This window comes from Hipposideros armiger, unplaced genomic scaffold (genome assembly GCF_001890085.2).
Source record: "Hipposideros armiger isolate ML-2016 unplaced genomic scaffold, ASM189008v1 scaffold_79, whole genome shotgun sequence".
Taxonomy (NCBI): Eukaryota; Metazoa; Chordata; class Mammalia; order Chiroptera; family Hipposideridae; genus Hipposideros; species Hipposideros armiger.
In genome coordinates, this window is record NW_017731429.1 from 1,649,081 (window position 1) to 1,676,963 (window position 27,883).

At 37.7% G+C, this 27,883-nt stretch overlaps 2 protein-coding genes across 4 annotated transcripts in view; one reads left to right on the plus strand and one right to left on the minus strand.

The window, feature by feature from the left end:
• Window positions 1–23: 23 nt before the first annotated feature.
• LOC109383259 (N-alpha-acetyltransferase 10) lies at window positions 24–16,168 on the plus strand. The gene is made up of 2 exons (XM_019643507.1): window positions 24–142; window positions 14,289–16,168. The coding sequence occupies exon 2, from the start codon at window positions 14,471–14,473 to the stop codon at window positions 15,170–15,172; it is 702 nt and encodes a 233-aa protein (XP_019499052.1). The 5' UTR covers window positions 24–142; window positions 14,289–14,470; the 3' UTR covers window positions 15,173–16,168.
• Window positions 16,169–16,249: 81 nt separating this feature from the next.
• Window positions 16,250–27,883, minus strand: part of EED (embryonic ectoderm development) — a 27,608-nt gene continuing 15,974 nt past the window's right edge. Inside the window, exons 9-13 of one of the 3 annotated variants that reach the window (XM_019643504.1) lie at window positions 26,144–26,249; window positions 24,828–24,902; window positions 17,811–17,969; window positions 17,001–17,074; window positions 16,250–16,587 (exon numbers count right to left, since the gene is read on the minus strand). In XM_019643504.1, the coding sequence (XP_019499049.1) occupies window positions 16,461–16,587; window positions 17,001–17,074; window positions 17,811–17,969; window positions 24,828–24,902; window positions 26,144–26,249 (541 nt within the window). In that variant the 3' untranslated portion in view covers window positions 16,250–16,460. The remainder of the gene's footprint in view (window positions 16,588–17,000; window positions 17,075–17,810; window positions 17,970–24,827; window positions 24,903–26,143; window positions 26,250–27,883) is intronic. The other 2 variants (XM_019643506.1, XM_019643505.1) reach the window with 2 other exon arrangements.

Sequence of the window (27,883 nt, forward strand, 5' to 3'; positions counted from 1 at the left end):
CAGAGGGCCTTGCACGAGTTTCCGGGAGGACTTGTTGGGATTGATAGCCGGAATCCCAATTCTGAATCCAATGAGGGGAGATGGTTCTCCGAGTGCGCTTTTACAATCATCACTTCACTAGATCCTTACAAAACCCTGTAAGGTAGGTATTATTATCTCCATTTTGTAGTAGAGGAAATTGCCCAGAGTGACTAACCCCAGATCTTTACACAGCAAGAAGGGTTGGATCCTGACTCCAAGTCCTGATCCAAATTAAGGGCTCTTTCTGCGGCACGGTAGTTCAGAACTACTAATTTTTAACGTACTGTTTTGTATTGTAGTTCTTTCCCGCTTCACTTAACTCTGTCACTTATTTGCTGTAACGCTCTAAGCAAGTTATATAATACCTTTGTGCTATTGTAAAATAAGAATATTAATGTAATATATATATTACATTATATATATAATAATGTATATATTATATTATATATATAATAATATATATAATAATGTAATATATAATGTAATATATAATGTAATGTAATAACTCTATAATCCTAGAGTTGCTGTGAGGATTAAATGAATTAATATACTGGGGGTGCCAAAAAAATGTATACAAGTGGACACTGGTCAACGTTGCTCAAGCAGTAGTTCGCCGTAATAAGAAGTGTCTGGACGCTGATGGTAACCACTTTGAGCACCTCGTGTAATTACAGAAGTCAAGCGTTACTTGTATTCATCTTTTGTCAGTAGATATTGAGTATTACAATTTTAATAGTTTTTTCCTTTCTTACAATGTGTATACATTTTTTTGGTACCCTATGTGTATACAAATCACTTAGAATAGAGCCTGGCAGTGCTTAATTAATGGGGGTTTTATTGTAAAATGTCTTATTTTTTTCTATTGTCATTTTCAGAAAAGGGTCATAGGAAATTAAAAACAATAGCCAAAACAACTGGAATCAAGTACTGATTGCCACTGATAGTCATTGTACTTCTCAGAGCTTCAATGCCCTTTCCTTTTCTATAGGAAGATAGGATATCCCCTCCAGGAGGCTCTCTGCCTAACCTGAAATATATGTGCTTAATCAACCAGCCATCAGCAGGTCTGTCCTCCCAACCTGAGGTTATATGTAGAAGATCAGAGTGTTTGGGACAGTCCTCTGGCCTCCCCCTCTGGCTCCATAAATTTGGACCACCTGTCTTACCTCAGATACTCCTTTGAGATAGCCAAGCCAAGATGAAGAGATAGAAGAGGATCTCTTAACCAATAGCTCCAACTTTCTACCTAAAATGTCCCAGAACCTTCAGAATAAAAAGGCCATTCATGATAAGACCATTTCTTGAGGGGGGGACAACCTGCCTGGCTTCAGACCCCATATCTCATTTATTAGCTATAGAATCTTAGACAAGTTAAACTAATATTTCCATGCCTCCTTTTCCCCATCTGTAAAATGGGATAATAACAGTATCTACATCATAAGGTTGTTATGAAGGTTCTTACATGTGAAGTATGAAATAGAAGCCAGACTATAGCTCAATAAAATGTTAGTTTAGTATCTTCAGCATTATTACCTTTCCTGACTAGTTTTCCATGTATTCATCCCACCTTGTACCCTGTAATAAGAAGTAAATATATAGGTCTCTGTCCCTGTTCCTGACACAGGGCTCCTGAAACCTTTGTAAATCCCTAAGTGATAAGAGCACTAGGAACATCTTTTGTTCTGAGGTTACTCTGGGTGGCTCCTATATGGCTCCTAGATGAGGTCTGGTCACCAAAAGACCAACCAATGGTTAGAAGATTGGCATTTTCAGCCTCATTCTGCATTTTCCAGAGAGGGGAGAGAGGCTGGAAATGGAGTTGATTGATCATGCCTACATGAGGAAGACTCCATAAAATCCCAATAGTATGGGATTTGGAGAGCTTCCAGGTTGATGAAGACATTCATTAACCAGAACGGTGATGTACCCTAACTCTTAGAGGACAGGAGCTCCTACGCTTCAGACTCCCAGCTCTCACCCTATGTATCTCTTCATCTGGCTGTTTATCTATGTCTTTTAGCATATCCTTTCATAAACTGGTAAACGTGTTTCCTTCAATTCTGTGAGCTGTTATAGTAAATAATCTAATTCAAGCAGGAGGTCATGGGAGCTTTCTATTTGTAGCCATGTTGGACAGAAGTTGGGGGTAACCTGGGACCTATTCCTTGCAGTTGGCATCTGAAGTGGGGGGCAGTCTTGCGGGACTGAGCCCTTAACCTATCTCCAGGTGGGTTGTGTTAGAATTGAGTTAAATTTCAGGACATCCAGCTGGTGTCACAGAATTGCTTAGTGTGAAAAACAACAGCCCATCTGGTGTCAGAAGTGTTATCAATGTGGTAGCAGTATAAGAGTAAAGGAGAAACATGGGAGAAAGAACAGGGTTGTTTTTCTTTACATACTCTAACCATACTTTTGACTCTCTGAGCAACACGTACTTTCCAACCTTTCTCTGCTCATGTAACTTGTTTTGTTTGCCTGTAATATTCATGGCAATTTCTTATACATTCTCCCAACTGGGTTGAATGTTTTCTTTAGAAAGCTTTCCATGATCTATCTGATAATAAGTCATTCCTTCTCTCTCTTTTTTTAGGTTTTTTAAATTAAATTTTATCGGGGTGACATTGGTCAATACAATTATATAGGTTTCAAGTGTATAATTCCATAATCCATCATCTATGCATTGTGTACTCACCACCCAAAGTCAAATCTCTGTCCATCACCATTTATTTGACCCCTTTTACCCTCTTTTACCTTCCATCTTCCCCCTTTACCCTCTGGTAACCACCAAACTGTTGTCTGTGTCTATGACTTTTGCTTGTTTATCTTGTTTGTTTCTTGCTTTCAGTTTTCTATCCCACATCAGTGAAATCATATGGTTCTCGACTTTTTCTGTCTGACTTATTTCACTTAGCATGACACTCTCAAGATCGATCCATGTTGTCACAAGTGGCAGTATTTCATCGTTTCTTATGGCTGAATAATATTCAATTGTATATATGAAAAGATTGTCAACTTCAATAGCTATTCGGGAATGCAAATCAGAACCATATCACATCTATTAGAATGGCTGTTACCATGTTTCCCTGAAAATAAGACCTAACTGGAAAATAAGTCCTAGCATGATTTTTCAGGATGCTCGTAATATAAGCCCTACTCCAAACATAAGCCCCAGTTAATATCATCAGCCAGACATGACTGTTTGAATAAATGTAGATTTTTGTACATGAATAAATGTAGATTGTTGGAGCAAAAATTAATATAAGACCCGGTCTTATTTGGGGGGAAACACAGTATCAACAAGATAAATAATAAGTGTTGGAGAGGTTGTGGAGAAAAAGGAACCCTCATACACTGCTGGTGGTAATTAAATTGGTATGGCCATGATGGAATACAGTATGGAGGTTCCTTAAAAAATTAAGATTAGAATTTCCATATGACCCAGTGACCCCTCTTCTGGGTATCTACCCCAAAAAAATCTGAAAACATGTATCCCTAAAGATATATGTACACCTGTGTTCATTGCAGCTTTATTCATCGTGGCCAAAACATGAAAACAACCAAAGTGTCCTTTGATAGATGATTGGATAAAGAAGATGTGGTACATAGTCATTCCTTTTCTTATACAGCAGTCTTATTTAATGGATTGAGGGCTGGCTAGCTTGGAATTTTTTTTTTTAACTACAGTTGTTTATTAATTGTCTCAACCTTTGTTATATGAGATTTGAGCTTTCTTTCCATTTTTCTGGTGAACTGTCTAGTTCTAAGCTGGACAAAAAATTAGAGGCAGTGAGTTTAGTAACCTAAAGAGAGCAGAACTAGATGCAATTTATGAAAGTGAATAAAAATGTTTCAGAGGAAAAAAATATTTTCAGTAATCAAAGCTCTCTGAAATAAGACTAGACAGACATGGGATAGTGAATTCTCCCATTCACATTAATATTTTAACCAATACTAAAATCCTCTTATAATGCTAAGGAAATTTGTGGAAAACCTGAGGAAAATGGCCTAGGACCTCAAATGTACCTGCCAACTCTATGCTTCCATGAAGAAAGAACAAATCATGCTTCAATTTTGACCAGGAAATTAGTTCTGAATTCTGGTTTTAGCTCTTTCATTAACTATCCTAGGGATGAAGTAATTTATTTTATCATTTTGGGCATTAGGTTTATACACTTCTTGAAAGAAGGCATTGAATTCTGATTTCATGAGAGCAAAAATAGTTCTTCTCTTTTTCTGAAGAAAATTTTCCTTTCCAAAACAAGGAGAACAAGAAATAGAAACACAAACTCCATCTTCTTTGAACTAGGAGATATCTATAACTCTAAATCACAAAGAATCAATGGAAAGTGGATAGAAAAAAGACAAGTGACTTAGCAGAGCAGAGGAAGACTGAACTCAGAAAGAGAATAAATACCAGAGAAGCTCAGGAATTGGGGATACCAGAGGCCACAGAAGGCAGGGGTATTGCAGTAGACTAAAAATATATTGATTGCTTAAAATCAAAGTGAGATTTTATATCTGTGCCTCACCCACACCTCACCCATTGGCATGAAATCTCTGGGGGGAAACAAATTGAATAAGAGTGTTTCCAGGCACTAGTAAACCAGATGTTGAGAAAAGTGATTGTGGGACAAGACCACCATGTACAAATTAGGTCCTCAATAAGGGTGCACAGGTGAGAGAGGAGCACTTGGTTCACCAAGTCAAACACACCAGTAAGGGACTGTGTCCACCCAAAGGGGGAAGAAGGGGATGCCTTTTTCTAAAACATCCACTTAAAGGGTAGGATGTGCCTTTTTCTATTGGGTTGTCAGAAAAGTCAATGACATACTTTTTCTGTTTTTCGTTGCAAAAATGCATCATGACTTTTCTGACAACCCAATATATCATCCATGCAGAGAGAGATATCTTTTACTAATTCATCCACAGGGGAGAAGGGTCACTTTTTAAGGATTATTTAAAAATCTTATACCCGTTCATGATTAAAAAAAAAAATTCAACAAACTAGAAATAGAATGGAACTTAACCTGACAAAAAGCATCTACAAAAATCCCACAGCTAACATACTTAATGTTGAGAGACTGAATGCTTTCCTCCTAAGATTAGGGAAAAAACAAAGATGTCTGCTCTAGCCACTTCTATTTTACATGAACTGGAGATTCCAGCCAAAGCAATTAGGCAAGAAAAAGAAATGCATGGCACCCAGGTTGGAAATTAAGTAAAACAATCTATTTGTGACATGATTTTGTGTATAGAAAATCCTAATAGACACATTAAAAAAATACTAGAACTAATAAACAAGTTTGCTAAGGTTGCAGGATGCAAGATCAATATACAAAATTCAACTGTATTGCTAAACACTTGCAATGAGCAATCCAGAAACAAAATTAAGAAGACAATTACATTTATAATAGCATCAAAAAGAATAAAATACTTAGGAATAAATTTAACAGAAAAAGTGTAAAGCTTATACCATTAAAACTATAAAACATAAGAAATTAAAGATCTAAATAAATGGAAAACATCCCATGTTCATGGGTCAGCAGACTTGATACTGGAAAGATGGCAATATTCCCTAAATTGGTCTATAGATTCAATGCAAGCTCTATTAGAATCCCAGCTGCCTTTTTTACAGAAATTGACAACTTGATATTAAAATTTATAAGGAATTGCAAGACGCCAAGAAAAGCCAAAACAATCTTGAAAAACAAAACTAGGAGTAACGCTTACCAATTTCAAAACTTATTGCAAAATGAGCTAAATAAATTGGAGATGTTTTGTTATGCAGCAAAAACTAACTTTTATGTAGTTCCTTCCCAATCGATGATTACTTTATTTTCCTTCCTTATAAGAAATACTGGTAATTATCTATTCAATATCCACTTCCCCAGTTCTTCCTTGGTAACAAAATCCCAAATTTATTCAGGAATCCATCGCTCCTCCATGAGACTCAGGAGCCCCTGCTTAATCTAACCAACAATTTTCCATTCCCTTTGCTGTGATTGGCTTAAAATAACCCAATTCTGGTCAGTGAAACCTGAGAGAATATCTACTGAATCTGGGAAAGGTTTCTTTGACTTAAGAAAGTTACACAAAGAGATGAGCACTTTCTCCCTCTGTACATTGATATACCTGAAAGTGACACATGGAGTTGGCAACTATCTTGAAACTTCAGAGAACCACCTGAGCTAAAAGCCAGCACAACCAGGAAGGCAGAGCGGAGATGAAAATAACTTGTCTTTTTTTTAGAAATATATTAATATAATGTTATGAGGTGACCCCCCCCCAATTAATCTAGTAACCCCTGGCCACTATACATAGTTGTTGCAACATTATTGACTGTATTCTCTATGCTAAACTTTGCATCCCCGTGACTATTTCATAACTACTAATTTGTATTTCTTAATCCAGTCACCTTTTTCACCCAGCTACCTAACCACCCTCCACTCTGGAAACCATCAGTTTGTTCTCTGTATTTGTGAGTCTGTTTCTATTTTATTTATTTATTTTGTTCTTTAGATTCCACTTATAAGTGAAATCATGTGGTATTTGTCTTTCTCTGTCTGACTTATCTCACTTAGCATAATACCCTGTAGGTCCATCCATGTTGCCGCAAATGGTGAGATTTCATTTTTTTTTTGTAGCCAAGTAATATTCCTTTATATATATGAGTATGTGCCACAATTTCTTTACCCAATCATCTATTGATGGGCACTTGGATTGCTTTCATATCTTGGCTATTGTAAATAGCCCTGCAATGAACATAGGGGTGCTTATATCTTTTCAAATTAGTGTTTTGGATTTCTTCAGATAAATACCCAGAAGTGGAACTGCTGGGTCACAAGGTAGTTCTATTTTTAATTTTTTGAAGGGATTCCAAAATGTTTTCCACAGTGGCTGCACCAATTTGCAGTCCCACCAACAGTGTATGAGGGTTCTCTTTTCTCTAATCCTCACCAACACTTGTTGTTTGTTGATTTATTGATGATAGCCATCCTGACAGGTGTGAGATAATATCTCATTGTAGTTTTAATTTGCATTTCTCTGAAAATTAGTGACATTGAACATCTTTTAATATGTCTATCGGCCATCTGTATATATTAACTTGAGTCTGTTTAATGTGCTGTTGAACCGACCAGCCCTGGAACATATCCTCCCTCTGTACTTTAGGTTTTGCAAGATAATATGTTTGTCAATTGCTTAAGCCAATTTTAATTGGCTGTTGTTACTTACAACTGATGTTATAATTAACACAACTCTTACTAGAATATAAGCTCCAGGAGAACAGGGAACATGGCTATTTTGTTTACCATTATATTTCCAGTCTAGCCCAGCATCTGCCCCCTAGTAAGCATGTATTAGTTATTTGCTGAATAAAAATATATCAATAATTATTTAGTAAGTACATCTGCAGTTGACACTTGACTAGACAGTATAAACATCTAATTAAAGAGCCTGGCTACTCTTGACTATGAGCCCTTCAAGAATAGGACTGCATCTTTGCTCCCCAGTACCCAGCATATGGTAGATCTCTACACATTTGTTGAATAGATGTTCTATGTCACAGAATTTTGCCTACTCTCCAGCTGTGGGTGCACACAACCAGGTGTTCTGGGCTCTTGGAACTCTCCTTTATCAGCTCATCAGCCTCTCCTTTGCTACCTTCCTCTCCTGTTTCCCCACTGGGAGCCAAAGACCACAACAGTGCCTGTGGGGAGCTCAGGAAAAGGGAATTCTCCATTTTCAGAACCCCAGTGTCTGTCCTGTCCCAGCTTCCAGCACCTGTTAGATAGGGCTGAGAACATGCTTCCAACATCAGTGGAAGTTCTCTTTAGGTCAAGGTCAGGCAAAGGTATTCTGTAGAAGGTCACATAGTAAAGATTTTAGGCTTTCTGAGCCATAAGGTCTCTGTCCTGTCATGCCCTTGTAACACCAAGAACTGTGGAACCAACCAGCCCTGGAGCCCACCCTACTTCTGTACTTCTGGTTATGGAAGATGATATCCATATTCCGTTATTGCTTAAGCCAGTTTTAGCTGACTTTATTGTTACTTATAGCCAAAGATAGGCAATATCTGACAATTAGAGTCACGAACTTGTTATTATGTGCCTACATTGGCAACACTGGACAAACAGCTTGGTAAGGTTTCATAAGTTAGGTATATCAGTGTCTCACAGCTGTGTTCATGTCAGTGTGTGGTGGTGTCTTGCTGAGTGGCGTTCATTATTGTGTGTTTTTGTGTGCCATCACGAGACTGTCTCAGCTTGAATTAGAGCAACGAACAAACATTAAATTTCTTGTTAAACTTGGCAAGAGTGGAAGTGAAATCAGAGACATGTTAGTCCAAGTTTATGGGGATAATGTCATGAAGAAAGTGGCAGTGTACAAACGGATTAAACGTTTTCTGAGGAGAGAGAATGCATCACTGATGAAAAGAGGACAGGGTGCCCAGTAACGAGCAGAACTGATGAAAACATTGCAAAAATTCATTGAATTTTGTGTCAAAATCATTAGCTGACTGTGATAAGCATAGCAGACCAAGTAAACATCGATAGAAAAACAGTTAGGAAAATCTTAACAGAAAATCTTGGCATGAGAAAGGTGTGTGCAAAAATGGTCCCAAAGGAGCTCACTGATGAACAAAAGCAAAGGAGAGTTGAAGTTTGCCAAGACCTTTTGGAGAAGCAAGACGGTGTTTTGGGCCATGTTATCACTGCTGATGAAACATGGCTGTACCAATACAACCTGGAAACAAAGCATCAAAGTGCACAATGGAAGTCTTCCAATTCTCCGTGACCAAAAATGTTCTGTCATTCCAAATCAAGAGTCAGACGATGTTGCTAACCTTTTTTGATATCAGAGGGATTATTCATTATAAATTTGTACCAACTGGACAAACAGCTAACCAAGTTTACTATTTGGAAGTGCTGAAAATGCTGCGTGAAAGTTAGACTACCTGAACTTTTTGCCAACAATTCATGGCTCTTGCATCATGACAGTGCACCAGCTCACACGGCACTGTCTGTGAAGGAGTTTGTAGTCAGTAAACAAATAACTGTATTAGAACACTCTACCTACTCACCTGATCTGGCCTCCAATAACTTCTTTCTTTACCTGAAGATAAAGGAAATATTGAAAGGAAGACATTTTGGTGACATTCAGGACATCAAGGGTAATACGACAGCTCTGATGGCCATTCCAGAAAAAGAGTTCCAAAATTGCTTTGGGAATGGACTAGGCGCTGGCATCGGTGCATAGCTTCCCAAGGGGAGTACTTCAAGGGTGACCATAGTGATTCAGCAATGAGGTATGTAGCACTTTTTCTAGGATGAGTTCACAAACTTAATTGTCAGAACTCATAATTAACACAACCTCACAAGTAGAATATAAGCTCCAAGAGGACAGGAAACTTAGTAAGTATATACATAAAAGAATTAATAAAAGAATGGTTATGACTGTGGGCCAAAAAAACATTATTAACAAGGACATCTGGCCAGGTGTGGCTAAGCCCCGCTTTTAGGAAAACAAGGGGCTGCCTAAGGCAGTGGTTTTCAAACTTTAAGGTTCATCAGAATCACCTGTAGGACATGTCAAAATACTGATGGCTGGGCCTCACCTGAGTTTCTGATTCAGTAAGTCTAGAGTAGGGCCCAAGAATTTTAATTTCTAAGAAGTTATAGTTGTCAAATAAAATACATAATGACCCATATGTCTTAAATTTGAATTTCAAATAAATGGTGAATAATTTTTAATTATAAATATGTCCCGAGTATTGCATTATTCATGATCTGAAATTCAAATTAAATTTGATGTCTTACATTTAACTTGCCAAGTCTGGCAGCCCTAGACAAATTCCTAGGAGATGCTGATGCTGCCTGTCCAGGAACCACACTTTGAGAACCACTGGCCTTTCTACATATAGGAGGTTTGTTAGTTCAGAGATCTTGAGTGAAGTGAAATCAATACCCACACCACCAAGCTTAAGAATCTGAACCACTCAGTCCGTATATGTGAACATGCTCCTACTTCAGTCACAAAAGGGTTTTTTGCCTACTCTATATATTAGTTACTTTTTAATAATTATTTATGTATTGTGCACTTATGATATATGAGATTTCTTCCAGGCTGTAGAAATAAAGCAAGGAATAAGGAAGTTCAGTTCCCTTGCTCCCACAGAGCTGACATTCCGTGGTTGTCTGGGGGTAGATATGATTGGGCATTCATCTGAGGAGTTACTGGACTGCACGTTGTCAGGAATTTACTTAAGACACATAAACTGTGTTGTACATTACTATGGTTATAGACCTGGACCCTGGAGTTAGAAATTAGTTCAAATCTCAGCCTCGCCACTATGACACTGGACAAGTTACTTAAAAACTTTAGTCCTCAGATTCATCTGTGAAATGGGGATAATAATTTATTCTTCTTGGGGTTGTTGAATGACAAATAAAATAACATATAAGGAACTTAGCACAGTACACGGTAGGGAGTAAAAGAGTTCACTCATCTAATAATATAGCTACTACTGTTGAAAAGTCAGCGGTTCTGTGTGATGATCTCTGGGCCAGCAGCATCAACGGACCTAGGACCTTGTTAAAATACAAATTCTCTGGCCCCATCCCAAACCTACTGCATCAGACACTGTCTTATGGGGCACAGCAGTGTGTGATTTAACAAGCCTTCCAGATGATTCTAATGCATGTTAAAATGTGGAGAACACTGCTAAAGAACGTCTAAGAGGCTAGGCTCTGTGTGTGCTAGGGGCTAAGAATATCAAGGCCAATAAGGTACATATCTTCCCTTTGTTTCCCCAGGACAGCTCTACAGAAGGGAGTAGGCCTAGTTGTGTTCATCTCTCTCTCTCTCTCTTGCTCTCTTTTATTTTTAAACTTTTATTGGGAAACAGTGTTTTTTTCCAGGACCCATCAGCTCCAAGTCAAGTAGTTGTTTCAATCTAGTTGTGGAGGACACAGCTCAGTGGCCCATGTGAGGATCGAACTGGCAATGTTGGTGTTAAGACCACTGTGCTCTAACCACCTGAGCTAACCGGCCGCCCCTGTGCTCATCTCTTTATGCACACACGTGCACATGTGTGCGCAAGTGCAGAGTCCATACTGCCTAAAACTCATCTGAAATTCATTTAAGCAAAGATTTCTTAGATTATTTTTAGCTCATTCAACATTTCATTGAATGCCTACTATGAGCCCCTATAAGGTACGTACAGAAAGCAGCCTGACTACCTGGAAAGCCTCTGCCAGGGAGGCAGCTGGACAGGAGCTGGTCTCTTTGCTGTACCAACGGAAAGAGACAGGGGCATCAGCCAGTGAGGGACCCTGGCCAGGAAGAAGAGCGACAGTCCAGTCTATGCGGGACCTTGAACAGTGCTGTCAAGTCCCAGTCTATTTGCAGCTGTCTCTCTCGGATGTCCTGGTCTTAGGTGTGGCCCAGAAGACTAGAGAGTAAGGCCATTGAGAGGAGTCCTGGCAGGAGGTGCAATCAGGCCGATCTAGGCCCTGGGACAAAATGCTAAATCCCAGACACAGAGGTGATTCGACAGCAGAACCATTGACAATCCTCCACCACTCCCACCAGCAGCCTTGAACATGAGTTTGGGAGGCACTGGTTAGCCAAGTGAGAAAGTTTGAAATGACTGTGGAAAGTTGTGCTGGTTGGGTTAAGATAAACAATCTGTCCATCAGAATCATCAGGGCAAGCTTTTTAAAAAAAAGACTGAATTCAAATATCGGAGAGATTTGTCTTATGCTCCCTAAATAATTCTGATGCACTCACTTTTCCACAGACCAACATTTTTGAGAACCATTGCGGTGTCACAGGTTTATACAGGGGCCTAAGTAATGCAATGCTTTGCACACCTGGCCAATGAAATGTGTAAATACATGATTCTCTCCTGTCTAATAGCTCACATTTTAAGGCAATGATAAGAAGTTACTATTTTGGAAGGCCCTTCACAAAGGGTTTTGAGCTCCAAGAGTTACAAATACTATTGCAGCCAGTTTTACTCAAGAATTTAAGGAAACAATGCAGAATGCTTACATAGGTAGCTACTGAGAACTGGGATTATTAAGCCTTGACTCACAATCAGTCTTTCAGAGAGATAAACCAAATCTTTTTTTATACAAAATTTTAGTTTAAAAAGTAATTTTACATCATTAAAAAATCAAATAATCGCCAATTCAGTACTAATACATTTCTCAAAATCACTGATTTTCTGACAACTCACAATTTAATAGTTTTAAAATTTAACACAAATACACACTCCCTCACTCATTACACAAAACATAACAGAAATCACCCAACTTTTTACACTTCACATCAGCCTGGGGTAAATGAAGCAAGGGGAGGTGAAATCAGTCTGCTTTCATTCATGTGAAGTCTTGCTCTGCAAACCACAAAATACCAAGCATCTTTTTGATCACCAGTTCAATTCCAAAATGAGAGTCATTTTCTACAAATTATAACAGGGGAAACCCACAGGTGATAAGTGAAAGTAGGGGAAGTTACAAACCTTACAGTGTTAGAGCTATGTCCTTTGGTTAGAGACCACATTGCAATTTTTACATACACTTGTATTTCTGACAGTCCTGTTCCCAATCTCTTTGGTAAAAGCCATCTAGACTCATATTCCTTAGATCAGTGTGTTTCATATTGCAGTTGAGCTCTATTATTGGGTTGTGAAATCAATGTAGTGAGTCACAACTGCATTACAAAAAAAAAAAAATTTTTTTGTTTCAGAATATAGCAAACATAGTGTATTCGTTCATGGAATTTTTTTGTTTCAGTTCTGTATATGTATGTGAAATTGGAACATATGTAGTCTATTTCTTACTGTGGGTTGCATTTTTTTTAAAGTTTAAAAATTACTGTCCTAGATGATGCCTCATCCCAGCTTGAAGATGCAGTTAAGCAGAATGACTCTCCCCTTTGCCACAAATGAGCATTTTAATTCTTTAAGCATTTCTGGACAAAGTGGCCATTAGTTCTTTAGACCTCTGCCCTTCTCAGGCTATGGTTTAAGACCATTTTAAAATCACCTAATTTCTATCCAGTCATTTTCCAATATCCTATAGGATGATACACCTGTTTTCTTTGCCCTTTTCTTTTTTCCTTCCGAATGCCCTGAGACTTCATTGTACTTGTCCTATCTGCAACAGCAACCATCCACTTCCTGTGCCTCCTAGATTCCAGATTCAGGTCCCCTCCCTACAGTGTACAATATGGCTCCCAGCTGCTCACCTATTTCTTATTGCTGAAATGAACACAAATTATTTCTTTGGGGGGCAAATGTGGCGAGAAGAGAAGGTAGAGAATTGTTTTATTCATTTTACTTAAATAAACCAAAGAAATTAAGATAGAGCCAAAAAAAGACTGATACCAAGACTAGTTTGGAAATCAGGACCTATCAACAGAGATGTCAGCGCCAGATGGAGCTGCTGGGGAAAGGAAGGCACAAGACCTCAGGTCAGCCCCAGGCAGGGTCAGCTACATGGGCACATGATCTGTGCAGTACTACAGGGCACTGAACTCGGAGATGCCATGCTTGGCTTAATGCTCTGCTATTTCCACCTTGACATTCTTAACAATTTTATCTTGTATTTTGTAAATAAAAGTCCACTGAGACAATGCAGCCTGTGTGTGAACAGAGGGGATATGTGCAACATGCATGTCTGCTGTTCCTTGACTCTCTATTCACATGTTAGCATCTGTGAGCCCAGAATTCCATTGGACCCGTAACATATGGAATTTTCAGTAAGACTCCAAACAAGCGCAAGGTGTGTTACCTCTAGAACTGAGTAGGGAAGAGTACTGACAGCCCCAAGAGGCCATCCTTTCAGCTTTAACCAGAACTTGGTTTAAACAAAGACAGGGGCCAAGGAACCTTATTCTTGTTTATATTACTTCCTTGTATTAGCCAACCATTTACACTAAGGATGACATAGAAGGGAAAGTTAAGGCAACTCTGATAGTTTTCCCTTTTAGTTTGCTGGCACACATCTCTAAGTCAAATGCAGAGAATGCCGCTAGAATGTGGGGTATCAAGAAGTGAAATAAAAAGTTGTTACTTTTGTCCAGTATTGCCGCTGTACTGATAAGAACTAAATACACGTGAATGTGGAAGCTACGAAATACCAATTATGTAATTTCAATGATTCCGCATAGAGTGGAATGCTTTTGTTTGCATTGAAAATCGTCATTATACAATATGAATGGTAAAATTCATGCTAATATAAAATTTTAATTTTTCTTAGAATGACATTGAAAAGCTAATTTGAAAATACCATGACAAGTTGAGAAAGAAATCACAGAAAGGCCCTCTGCGAGCTTGGACCCAGCCCCAGCCCCGCCCCAGCCTCCCCGAAGTCACTTGGGAGTGAGGCGGCAGCTGACTGCGCGTTCAGGGCCCGCTGGGAGCCAGGAGTCCGCCGCCGTTATGAACATCCGCAATGCGAGGCCGGAGGACCTGATAAACGTGCAACACTGCAACCTCCTGTGCCTGCCAGAGAACTACCAGATGAAGTATTACTTCTACCACGGCCTCTCCTGGCCCCAGCTCTCTTACATCGCTGAAGATGAGAACGGGAAGATTGTGGGGTACGTCCTGGCCAAAATGGAAGAGGACCCAGATGACGTGCCCCACGGACATATCACCTCACTGGCTGTGAAGCGTTCTCACCGGCGCCTCGGCCTGGCTCAGAAGCTGATGGACCAGGCCTCCCGAGCCATGATGGAGAACTTCAATGCCAAATATGTCTCTCTACATGTCAGGAAGAGTAACCGGGCCGCCCTGCACCTCTATTTCAACACCCTCAACTTTCAGATAAGCGAAGTGGAGCCCAAATACTATGCAGATGGGGAAGATGCGTATGCGATGAAGCGGGATCTCACCCAGATGGCTGAGGAGCTGAGGCGGTACCTGGAGCTGAAGAAGGGCAGGCACCCGGTGCTGGGCTTCATTGAGAACAAGATGGAGAGCAAGGGCAGCTCACTGCCAAGCTCAGGAGGGGCCTGTCCTGAGAAGGGCCTGGCTGCTGAGGATAGCAGTGGTGACAGCAAGGACCTCAACAAGGTCAGCGACACCACAGCGAGCCCCGACGTCAAGGACAGCTCAGAGGCCTCCGACCCGGCCTCCTAGAGCTGGCAAGTGCTCCTCTCTCCGCCCTGGCCTGCCCATCCCATCCTCACCCCTCAAGGTTTCACAATAAACTTCACCCAGTAGCCTTGAAAACCAAAACAAGGCCACAGAAGGAAAAAGCTTTATATTTCAGTCACTTTAATGGCACCTTTTTCCTGCTTTTTAAACAAGAGGCATTTTCATTTTGCACTGGGCTCTGCAAACTATGAAGCTGACCCTGTCTTCAGGACTAGAAACAGGACCGACAGCATCCTGTTCCTCTTGAATTACTGTACTTTTCTTTCCTAGGGCTGGGTGTGGGGTCCAGGAAGCGCAGGGGGCTCCAGAAAGACTTCATTCTGAAATCCACCACAGACAAGAATCCTCAGTGTCCTTTCCCCAAGCTCTGGCATGTATCGTGACTGTGGACCTTAGGGGTAGTAAGCATGAGCTTGGCCTGCATGGGCAAACATCACGGTGCTTACACCTACACTTTGAGTTTGGAGGTCCTGGTGAGTGTGCACTTTCAAAAGTGCCCTCACTATCCAAAGTGCAATTGTAGTCCAGAAAAGAAAGTGGACTCTATGATGTAGAATGAAATGGAGAACTCAAGACTCATCACAACACTGAATACTGGTGAATGACGAAGAGGGAGTCTGGATCAAGCATCAGGCCCTGAAGAGACCCATCTATTGGAATGCCAATCTTTGGTTCCCCTTGTTCAAGAAACAAATCCACCCAGGGACTTCCATATCCTGTTGTCCTTCATTTTTCTTTTTCAATTTTTTGGGTTTGTTTTTTTTTCATTTTTCAGCTCATTACATTTAAAAGTTTCTATGTCCTATCCTCCCTTGCTCTAATGGTAGTATTTCCACAAAGATTACTAGTGGCCAAGTTGTAAATCGAATGGCAATATTTTTTAACTGTAAAAATAGGTTATTAAAACATAGTTACAATGCCATAAAATTTTGAACAGAATTACTTATTACATTATATAGCTTTCTCCAGTTCAGCGAACTGCAAAACATGATCATTACAAAAAGCATAATTTTATTACTTTCAACATTTGTTTTCATCACAATAAACTAAAATAACACATGGCTTTATAAAAATAAATTTTTATTAAAAGCAGTAGAGTCTGAGCAGGAGACAGTACAAAGTGTGTAAACAATGTAAACATCACTACATTCAGCTCAGCCTGATTGAATGCTGAAAGACAACTCTAAATACTCTATGTGCCCTTACTAGCAAGATACATTAATTCTATTGTACACAGAAAATGCACTAATTTTGTTTAGGAAAAAGTATTTTATCGAAGTCGGTCCCAACGCCAAATACTGGCATCATCACAAACAGCTATAAGAATGCTGCTATCCCTGCTAAAACTGGTTTGCCGAATAGCAGCAGCACATTTTTGATGAGTCAGTGTTGTACATCTAGGGAGAAAATACGACAAGAGGTTAAATACCATACAGGCATAATATTGTCAGTATCTAACTTAAAACAATGTATTAGAAATGAATAGATATTCCAAGTCATAGAGAAAGCATCTGAAACCAGAATATACTTCACTAAGAGCTCAATCTCAAATTTCATAAAATTTGGGTATATTTTAAATTCAAGAGGCACTGTATAACTTACATAAAAAGAGAAATAACTTGTTATCAAGGTACTCATGAAAAACAATCATTATTAGAATAAAAAAGAAATGCTTAAAAATACTGTGAGACATGTAAATGTTACAAATGATTTAAAGATAGCATTGCAAGTATCAATTATTTCCTACACATTTGGCATAACATTTTGGGAAAAAGGCAGAAATTATGAACTGGAATTTCTAAATACTTACTTGGCCTTATGAGGATCTTCTACTTCTAAATCCCAAACATAAAGTTTGCCAACCTGATTGCCCAATGCAAGCATCTGTATAAAAATATTTTTAAAAACACCAAATTATTAAAATAAGCTATAAAGTTTTCAAGCAGTCCTAATACATCTTTCTTATTATTTCGGAAAAACTTCAGCTCCAGCCTCTGGCTATGCTGTTCATTATTTCTTTGCATCTTGTATTTCGGATTTGTAAGTGGGGATAAAAAGCAACAAATGCTTCACAGGTGTCTTGAGTAAATTAAGAAGGCATTTTGTGAACTTAATGAAGGGCTTTACAATTTTGACTGTTAACATGTACTCCTTATTCTGCCTTACAGAAAACTGTAGCAAAAGCTATAGAAAGCCCTTCCAAAGCTTTCTTATAAACACCCAGGTAATTTGTTACCACAAAATCCTAACAACGTATTTCTTTAAGATTTTACATAACTAGTATTTTGTCTCTATCTCCATATGATTTTTTTCAAAGTTATTCTAGGAAAAAGCCACATAAAAATATTAACACTCTAATCACCAAATCATTAAATCTTAGTATCACATGTTGTGGAACGTAAACACCTAACTGCCATCAATGACACCTGTCAACATTTATAATAAGCACTGCAGATGTTGTGCTGAGCCACAAGGGTAGAACAAATAACATCAAAGGCCAAAGCAAATAATACAAAACAAGGTGGATCCTTAAAGGAAAGAGCACACAGATGCACAACAAACTAAAATTACGATAGGTTTTTTTAAGTCAAATAATTTCAAAATGTAAAAAAGTTGCTACCTTTTGCCAGAAGTCCATAGAAAACCTCATGTACCAAATGTCACACTGGCTGTAATCAAATCGCCCAAGAATAGTCACATTTGACTCACTGGGCTTAATTTTATCTATATCATCTTCCATTTTACCAGGTTTCCAGCACACTATGGCGTTTTCACAAGACTTTAAAAAAAGAGACATGAGAAAAAAAGATATATTACTTGTAGAACTGAATTACAAATACTGAAACAAAGCTTTTTCTCTACTATCATTTTAGAATTGACTGCTCGTAGAACCTGCTTATCCATCTACTAAGTACAGTTATATACATACATTTATATTTACAGCGTCATTGTCTACATTTGAGGACAAAAAGTCTGATTATCAACAGATTTTGACAATACAAAAGTATTACACTGTCTGGAGATCACTCATTTTGGAAGTCACAATTTCTCTTACAAACCAAACCAAGTTCAGCTCTGGATACCTTAGTACCCAGAGACTAGAAGTGTTTTGTAGCAAAGGTAAAATTACAAACACTGTATTAGAACAGAGCTCTTCGATATGGCCCCTGCTTACTTCACTAGTTTCATCTTTCCCCATCCAGCTGCTCATTCCACTTCTAACCCCACATGGTTCCCTTTATCTAGATAACTATTAATCCTTCATCCCTATGACAATAGATGTCATAGGAAAGCTAACAAATTCACAGAAAGGGCCTTGGAGATCAGATTATATAGAAGGCATAAAGCAGTGGTTTAACATTAAGACATTTATGGGACTGAAATAGGCAAGCTATACTATGCCCTTCACTATCCTCTAAAATCAAATCATTGCACACATTCTATTTAAGCAGCAAGTGGTACAGAACACAATGGAAGAAAATTTGCAAAACCGCAGACACTATTATTCATGTTACTGTGTGGGTCAGTGGTTTGCCAGTTAAGGGGCATTTGGCAATGTCTCCGGCCTCTACTGAAGACAGACCAGAGATGCTGCTGAACACCGTACAGTGCACACCAACAGGCGCCAGGACTGAAAATTCCTGGTGCAGGTGAAGAGAGCCTCCTTAAGTTTTACAGGACACAGCCCACACAGTCACAGGTGGCAGCCATGTGGGGTTGACTGGCATTTAAACAGCCTAACAAGAGGGCCACAGAGGAAGATTGGGGGTCAACATGCTCCCCACCCCGCAAACACTGAAAGACTATTGTGGAGGGTTCCCACCTGGGATCCCACACGCTTTTCTTCTTCTCTGCCTTTTTTAGCTTATATAAATTTCCAGGCCTATATGTTATACAAGTTCTTTACTGTAGAATACCTTAGAGATCACCTAGTCTGATGACTCTTAACTAAGTGCACAACTAAATCGATAGCCTGTAGTTTTCCCAACTCATTGGCCCCAACACCCTACTATATATCTCTGAGAGAGGAGGCTGGAGGAGAATTATAAAATAGCTGTTCAAGTGCTTCTTACTGACTATACTAGTAAAGTATCCTTAATTAGTATGGTTGCCTCGTGGAGAGCTACAGCCTAGGTAGGTAAAAAGAATTTACCCAAAGGATGACTACACTCGATATCATCTAGAAAGCCTTTTAAAATAACAAATTCCTAGGTCCTTGTGCCAGATTTAGAATCTCTGAGGGGTAAGATCTAAGAATCTATTTTTACAACATGTTCCCAATGATTCTGACGCACAGCCAGATTTGAGACCAACACAGTTCATTCAGTTCAGCATCCCACCTAAAATGCAGAAACCCTTCCTATCATCTGATTAAGTTCTAAGAGCAGAAATTTTAGAGCCTTTTATTTCTGCTTCCAAAACTACAAAATAGATGTACTTTTCCTTATTTGTCCCACTAAGTACAGCTTAAAATTCTAACGGTAGAGAGGAGACAGACTGATTAGGAATCCTGGGGCTTGGAGGAAATTGAGTTCCCTGGTTTTCTTTTCCCTCATTTATGCAACACAGACTGAATGCTAGAGAAGGTGGCAACTCAACAATGCTAATGGGTGAATGTGAAGACAAAAACAAACAAACCAAAATTCAACAAAATCCTGCTCTCTACAAGGGACCAGGAAAGTAGCAACCTAGGGCGAGAGGCAATTTTCACACAAATGCTCTACCTACAGCCAAAAATACCACAGAAAAAAACTGTGGACTTGCCCCCATATGAACCAGCAAAGGCCCAGTGGGAAACCCTTCCGAGGCAGTAACTAAGCACCTCAAGAACATAATACCCCTGATTCCCCAGGCCCCTTATGGTAATGAGGTGGCTCTGCTCCTTTTCTCTGGCTGGGGTGGTATCGGAGGAGGCCTAGGAGAGTCAGGATGTTCATAACCACCCACCACCTGCAGTATCTGTGGAGACCACCTGGGAAGCAGTAATAAGTCATGTCAGCCCCTCCTGCTAGGGTAGTGTCACCTGAGGCCCAGTGGAAAGGCGGAACTCCTACGCCAGCAGTAATGAAACACCATCACCAAGTCAACTGACCGGGGAACCTGGACTTCCCTTGCTACCTGCCAATCAGGAGGCAGCGCTCTCCTTCTCCAGCTGAAGATTGATCAGAGGGAGCCTGCTGTAGATCTAAAGTAAGATCCAGAGTTCCATAACATAATACCCAAAATATCCAGATCGAAATAAAAACATCACTTGCCATATCAAAAAACATAAAAATCTGAACTTCAATGAGAAGACAACAGATGCCAACACAGAGGTGACACAGATGTTAGAACTATCTGATGAAGATTTTAAAGCAGCCATAATAAAAATGCTTCAACGAGCAATTATAAACACACGTAAGACATAAACCTACTATGGATTCAAGGTGAGTGAGCCCCAATAAGATACACTCAAAGAAATCTGTATCACGGCACATCATAGTCCAACTTCTGAAAAGTAAACACAAAGGAAAAAATCCTGAAAGCAGTTAAGACAGAAAGAACACCCTACCAGTGGGGGAAAAACAATTCCAATGATGGCAGATTTCTCATCAAAAGCCACCGAGACCAAAAAGAGGGCACAACATTTTTCAATTGCTTAAAGAACTGGCAATACAAAATCCTATATTCAATGAATATATCTTTAAAGAATGAAGGGGAAATGAAGATATTCTCAGACTTTAAACCCAAGAGAATTTGTCACCAGAAGACCTACCCTAAACAAATGGCTACAGGAAGTTTTATGAACAGAAAAGAAATGATATAAAAAGGAATCTTGGGACATCAGGAAGGAGCATCAACAGAAAAAGCAAAATTAGTCAATACAATATTCTGTTTTCTATCTTGATTTTTAAATTACATTTGATGGCTGAAGCAAAAATTGTAATACTATGTAAGTAGTTCTCAATTGTAAAGGGAATACGTAAGACAATTATAAACGGAAGACAAAGTGACGTAAAGGAAAGTAAGGTTTTTACACCTTACCTGAAGTGGTAAAATGTTGATACACAGTAAAATAGACTGATATACAGTTGGCCGTTGAACAGGGGTTCCAGTTGCATTGGGTCTATTTATATGCAGATATTTTTTGGGGAAAAAGATTTCGATTTACAGTTGGGAATCCACATATGCAGAGGGCCAACTGTATTTATACAGATTTTTTACTGTATGGGAGTTGGTACCCCCTAACTCACATGCTGTTCAAGGGTCAAATGTATATTATATCACCTATATAGCAATATCTAGGGCAAACACCAAAAGCTACACAAAGAAATATACTTAAAAATACTATAGACAAATCAATATGGAATTCTAACATATGTCCCCATAACCTACAGGAAATTAGGGGGAAAAACCCAGAGAAATAATGACAAAAAATGACAATGTAGTAATTGATATGGTAAAGCTCAAATATAAATGGTCTGAATATACCAAATAAGACATTTGACAGAATGGATTTAAAAATAATGAGCCAGCTAATATGCTATCCACAAGAAACTCACTTCAGATATAACAATATATACAGAGATTAAAAGTAAAAGGTTGGAGGGCCAGCCAAGTGGCTCAGTTGGTTAAAAGCTCGCTCAAGAGTGCGAGCTCTGAGCAACAGGGTTGCCAGTTCGATTCCCAGCCTGAGCTGAGCTGCTAACAGGTGGCAGGATGGCTCAGCTAAAACAAAAACAAAAACCAAGTAAAAGGTTGGAAAAAGATATATCATGCAAGCATTAATAAAAAGAAAGCAGGAATGGCTACCAGACATAAGAGACTTCAATGCAAAGAAAATCACCAGAGATAGTGATGACTATTACATCATGATAAAAAGGTCGAGCCACAGATATAGCAATACTAAGTGTGGAAACACCAACCAATAGAAGTGCAAGATGTCACAGAACAAAGAAAAAAAGGAAAAATCCACAATTACAGCTGGAGACTTCAACACCCATTTCTCAACAATAAAACAAGTAGACAGAAAATCAACAAAGAAAAAGACAAATTTAACCACACCAACAACAGAATACACATTCTTTACAAGCTCCCATGGAACATACCCAAAATGGTCATGAAAAAAAAAGTCATGAAACAAATCTCAAAAAATTTAAAAGAATCAAAATCATAGAGTATGTTCTGACCACAACAGAATGAAACTAGAACTCAGGAAGAGAAAGATAACAAGAAAATCTCTCAATACTTACAAACTAAACAACACTCTTCACATCAAACTTTGTTGAGATCCAGCTAAAGGAGTCCTGACAGGGAAATTCATAGCACCGAATGCTTACATTAGGAAAGAAAAGTATCAATTGAATAATCTAAGAAATATAATCTCAACTGAATAAGCTCCCACCTTAAGAAACTAGTAAGACCAAAATATACCCACAGCAAACAAAAGGAAAAAAAGACAAAAGGAGATTTTAAAAAATTGACAAACCCCTAGTAGAACTGACAAAAAGACATAAATTATCAATTTCAGGAATGAAACCCGGGCTAGAGACATTGCACATATCAAAAGGATAGTAAGGAATACTATAAACAATTCTATACACGTAAATTATACATTAGATGGAATGGACCAATTCTTCAAACAGCACAAACTACAACTCATCCAATATGAAAGTTAATCTAAATAACCCTTTAACTATTAAGGAAATTAAACTTGTGATTTTAGAACTTCCAACTCCAAATATTCTAGACTTGGATGGTTTAACTGGAGAATTCTACCAATCATTTAAATTCCATATAATCTCTTTCAGGAAATAGGAGGGAAGACTTGCAATTCATTTAATTCATTTTACGAAGCCAGTATTATCAATACCACAATCAGACAAAAACAGTAGAAAAAGAAAACTTCAGATCAATATCATACCTCATGAATACGAACAAAAAAATTTAAACAAAATATTAGCAAAGGGAATTCAGCAACTTATAAAAGAACTATACAGCATGACCAAGTAAACTTACTCCAGGGATATAAGACTATCTCAATATTCAATGACCAATCAATGCAATCCACTGCATTAACAGGCCAAAGAAAACCCCCATGATCATATCAACTGATGAAGGAAAGCATTTAACAAAATTCAGAGTTCATTCATGATAGAGCTCTCAAAAAATTAGCAAAAGGGAACAGTTCTCAACTTGACAGACAGGACCTACAAAAAACATACAACTAGTAAACATAAATGTGAAAGACTGAATTTTTCCCCCCCTTAACATCAGAAACAAGTCAAAGATGTCTGCTCTTAACACAGTACTGGAAGTTTGCCAGTGTTATCAAGGTAAGAAGAAAAAAAAAGCATCCAGGTAAAAGATAAGATATAAAACTGTCTCTATTAGCGATGTCACGATGGTCTATGAAGAAAACCCCAAGTAATTAACAAAAAACACTTTTAGAATTTAATAAGGTCTATTAGGTTGCAGGATTCAAAATTAATATGCAAAAATCAAATGTATGTCTTATATACTAGCAGTGAACATAGAAATGGAAACTAGAAATATCATTTACAATCACTCAAAAAATGAGAAATACTTAAGTATAAATCTAACAAAGCAAGTACAGGAATTGTATGCTAAAGACAATAAAATGTTAATCATAAAAATCAAAGAAGATCTAAATAAATGGAGAGACATCCTATGTTCAAGGATTAAAAGACTAAACAGAGTAAAGATATTAATTCCCCACCAAACTGATATATGGGTTTAACACAATTCCGATCAAAATCCTCCCTCCCCCCAATAAAAACCCCAGCAAGATTTTTTATAAATGTAGACAAGATTATTCTAAAATTTATTTGGAAAGGCAAAGTAACTACAATAGCTAAAATAATTTTGAAGAAGAATAAAATGGAAGAACTCACTCTACCCATTCCAAGACTTATTATAGAACTCCAGTAACCAAGACTGTGTATGTAGTACTGGTGGAGAGAACAGAATAGAAAAACCAGAAACAGCCTCCTCAAGTATGGCCAAACAATTGTGACAAGGGTGCAAAAGAAATTCAAAAGAGAAAGAACAGTCTTTCAATAAAAAGCGCTGGAAACAATTGAATATCCAGAGGGAAAAAATTAACTAAACCTCATGCAAAAATTAACTTAAAATGGATCATATATTTAATGTAAAACATAACACTATAAAACTTTTTGAAGAAAACACAGGAGAAAATCTTTAGGATCTATGGCTTGGTAAAGAGCATTCAAACACATCAAAAGCATGATCCATAAAATTAATTTTTTTTTTAAATCAATAAATTGAACTTCATCAGAATTTTGCTCTGCAAAAGACTTTGTTAAGAGGATGAAAAGACAAGCTACAGACTAGGAGAAAATATCTGCAAACTACATATCTGACACAGGATTCATATTTAGAATATATTAAGAACTTTCAAAACTCAACAGTAAAAATAAAAATAAAAAAACCAATCCAATTAGAAAATGAGCAAAAGATATGAAGAGACATCATCGAAAAGGATATATGGATGGTAAATAAGCACATGAAAAAGATGTTCAACATCACTAGCCATCAGGGAAATGCAAATTAAGACCACGATGAGATATCACTACACACCTATCAGAACAGCTAAAATAAAAAATAGTGACAATACCAAATGCCGGCGAAGATTCCGAGACACTCGATCTTTCATACATTTCTGGTGGGAATGTAAAATGGGACGGCCACTCTGGAAAATAGTTTGGCAGTTTCTTAAAAAACTAAACAAACTTAACCATGACCCAGCAATTGCCCTTCTAGGCATTTATCCCAAAGAAATGAAAACTTAAGTCCACAAAAATCCTGTACACGATTGTTCATTAGTAGCTTTATTTGTAATAGCCCCAATCTGGAAAGGACCAAAATGTCCTACAATAGATGAATGGCTAAATAAACTGTGGTACATCCCACACCATGCAATACCACTGAGCAATAAAAAGGGAAAACAATTCATACACACAACTTGGATGGCATTATACTGAGTGAAAAAAAAAACAAATCTTTAAGGCCCCATACTATATAACATTCTTGAAATGACAAAATCACATGTGATAAAATGACATAGAACTACTACACACACACATTGTACAATGTCAATTTCCTGGATTTGATATTGGATTATAGTTATGTAAGATGTAACCATCGGGGGAACCTGGGTGAAGGGGAACATGGGGCCTCTCTGCACTATCTTTGAAACTTCCTATGAATCTAATTTCAAATTCAAAGGATAAAAAAAAAAAAGGGAAAAAAAAAGGTAGAACTATATCTACAAGGTCAAGGAAAAAATATATCAGGCTCTGCCCAAGAAAATGTGAAATGCCCGGAAATCCACACAAGAAAAGAAACTGGATACCAATTTCTCCAAATTTGACAGTCCTAACTAAATGTTCAGATGACATCACCAACAACTTCTCTAAATTATCAGCAAAAAAAAATTTATAAATATGTGTGTGTGTACATATTATACCTACACCTACACCTACACACACACACCTACACACACACACCTACACACACACACACACACACCAACATGCTACAGAAGGGGTTGGCAAACTACACAGCCCATGAGCCAACTCCTGCTGTCTGTTTTTATACATAAGTTTACTTTCATGAAATGGATACAAACATGGAAAAAAAAAAACTTATTGGCTTTAGATAATGGTTATTTTACACTAACATTGGATATCAGAGAACAGTATCATCTTACAAATTAACATTTTTCATTTTATTGGAGCACAAATTGTAATAATCCATTGGGATGTTTTTATGCCTAAAACAAGTTTTCAAATCTATCAAAATATGAAACTTTTTTAAAAAGCAATTTTCCATCTGCCATCCAATTTACCAAACTGCATAAAAAACTGTGCTCCCTAAAAAGTTCTAACTCACACAAACAATGGAATTACAGCTTAACAGTAGTTACCATACCTTGGAAAGTATTAAATCACCTAACCATCGCACACAATCGACATAATTCCTATGTATGTCTCTGGTAGAAAAGTCAGGAAAGTGAATTTTCTGAGAAATAAATGGCCTGAAATAAAAATGTCAAAAGTTAAGAGAAAAAAGTATAGTAGAATAACACTTTTTATTTTTGGATTTACAGAACTCTGAAAAATAAAATATATAACTGTTGATTTTTGTGTTCCTAGAAAACTGAATACCTTGTCTATTTATCGAGAGCTAGTCTCATTCCATTTTTGTTTCTATATTTTATTTCATCATTGGCTCTCAATTAAATTTTGGTTTTATCCCATGAACTTTCATTTATAAAAATTCAGCTTCTTACCTTACTATATGTAGGCCAAATCTAATCACTTCAATTCTGGCTATCCTAACCAATGAGAAGCAAAAACAACTGATTACAGAGTTGGAAGTTTTTCATATGGAAAATACAAAGCTACCTACTCAATTCTTTAAAATTAGTCTGTGAAAGTCAACACATTTGGATTATTTCAAAAGATAAGTTATTTTTCTAGTAACAATGACACATCATTCCAAAGGCTGCTGCTTTAGATAGTTACTTGAGAGTCCTAACTTGAAGAACAATTTTTGAAAATAGTATCTGACAGGAATTTGACATTAAGACTTTTCCTGTATTTAGGAAAGTAAATACACTTTTTTTTCCTTAAAGATGTTTGTGAAAAAGTACCATAAACTAGAAGTAGCAGACAATTCTGTAGTTAAAGTATACCTAACATTTAGTAAACAGTTCAGTTTTTATACTAAAATGACTGTATAAGTTCGATATGCCATGATTTAGTTATCTCTTGGGCAACTCACATGTCCTCTCTTTACTTTTCCCTCATATGTAAAAAGGATGTTGGGCTGAATCATTTCAAACATTCCTTCCAATTCAAATTCTGGGATCCTTTCCTTATTAAAACATTAAAATGTTATTAATGATCTGATATAAACTCTTAACTCTGCTATAATTATGTTAACTACTTTTAAATCAAATACATATTATAATCTATGGTTGAACTCCTCTCAAGAAGCCAACCAGCATAACTCACTGTTATTTTCTGTAAACTGTATAAAATTTTTATGTATTCCAGAGCTCCAGAAAACATAAATGTAAATTGGTGTTTTAAAATAGAAAAATGAAAGTTGTATTGCCTTAGAGACCACTGAAGTCTGATGAATGTTAGTGCATTGAAGTATCTACTGACGGTTACAAATTAAACTAACAATCTATTAATAATCTGGCCTAATAACCAAAAAATAAACTCTAGCTCTGAGCTAAAAACTAAAGTGCAAAAAAGTTAACATACAGAGATATATACCAGTTATAGTGGGAATCTTAATAACAGCATAATATTCTGAAAAGACATTACTGAATTAAAAATTGAGGTATTTCAAAAACATATTAAGAAAACTGCAAAGTTCACTCTTCTTAGTCCCATGGAGCAAGGCTCCTGCTTTTGAATGTTCTCCATTTAATGAAATGAACACCAATTAAGGGAAATTATATTATCATATCATCATCAATAAAAGCTAAGGATCCCATTTAAAAAACAAGATTTACGGGCTGGCCGAGTGGTGCGATGGTTAAGAACTGGCTTGGGACACCAGAGGGCTCCGGTTCGGATCCCACATATGAGGGCCAGTGACACTGCCCTCCACAGCTAAGATGCTGAACAACAGCTCAACCTGGAGCTGGGCTGC

What these genes read in the sequence shown, in the direction of transcription:
- LOC109383259 (XM_019643507.1), top strand. Translation starts at nt 14,471, where the DNA reads ATGAACATCCGCAATGCGAGGCCGGAGGACCTGATAAACGTGCAACAC.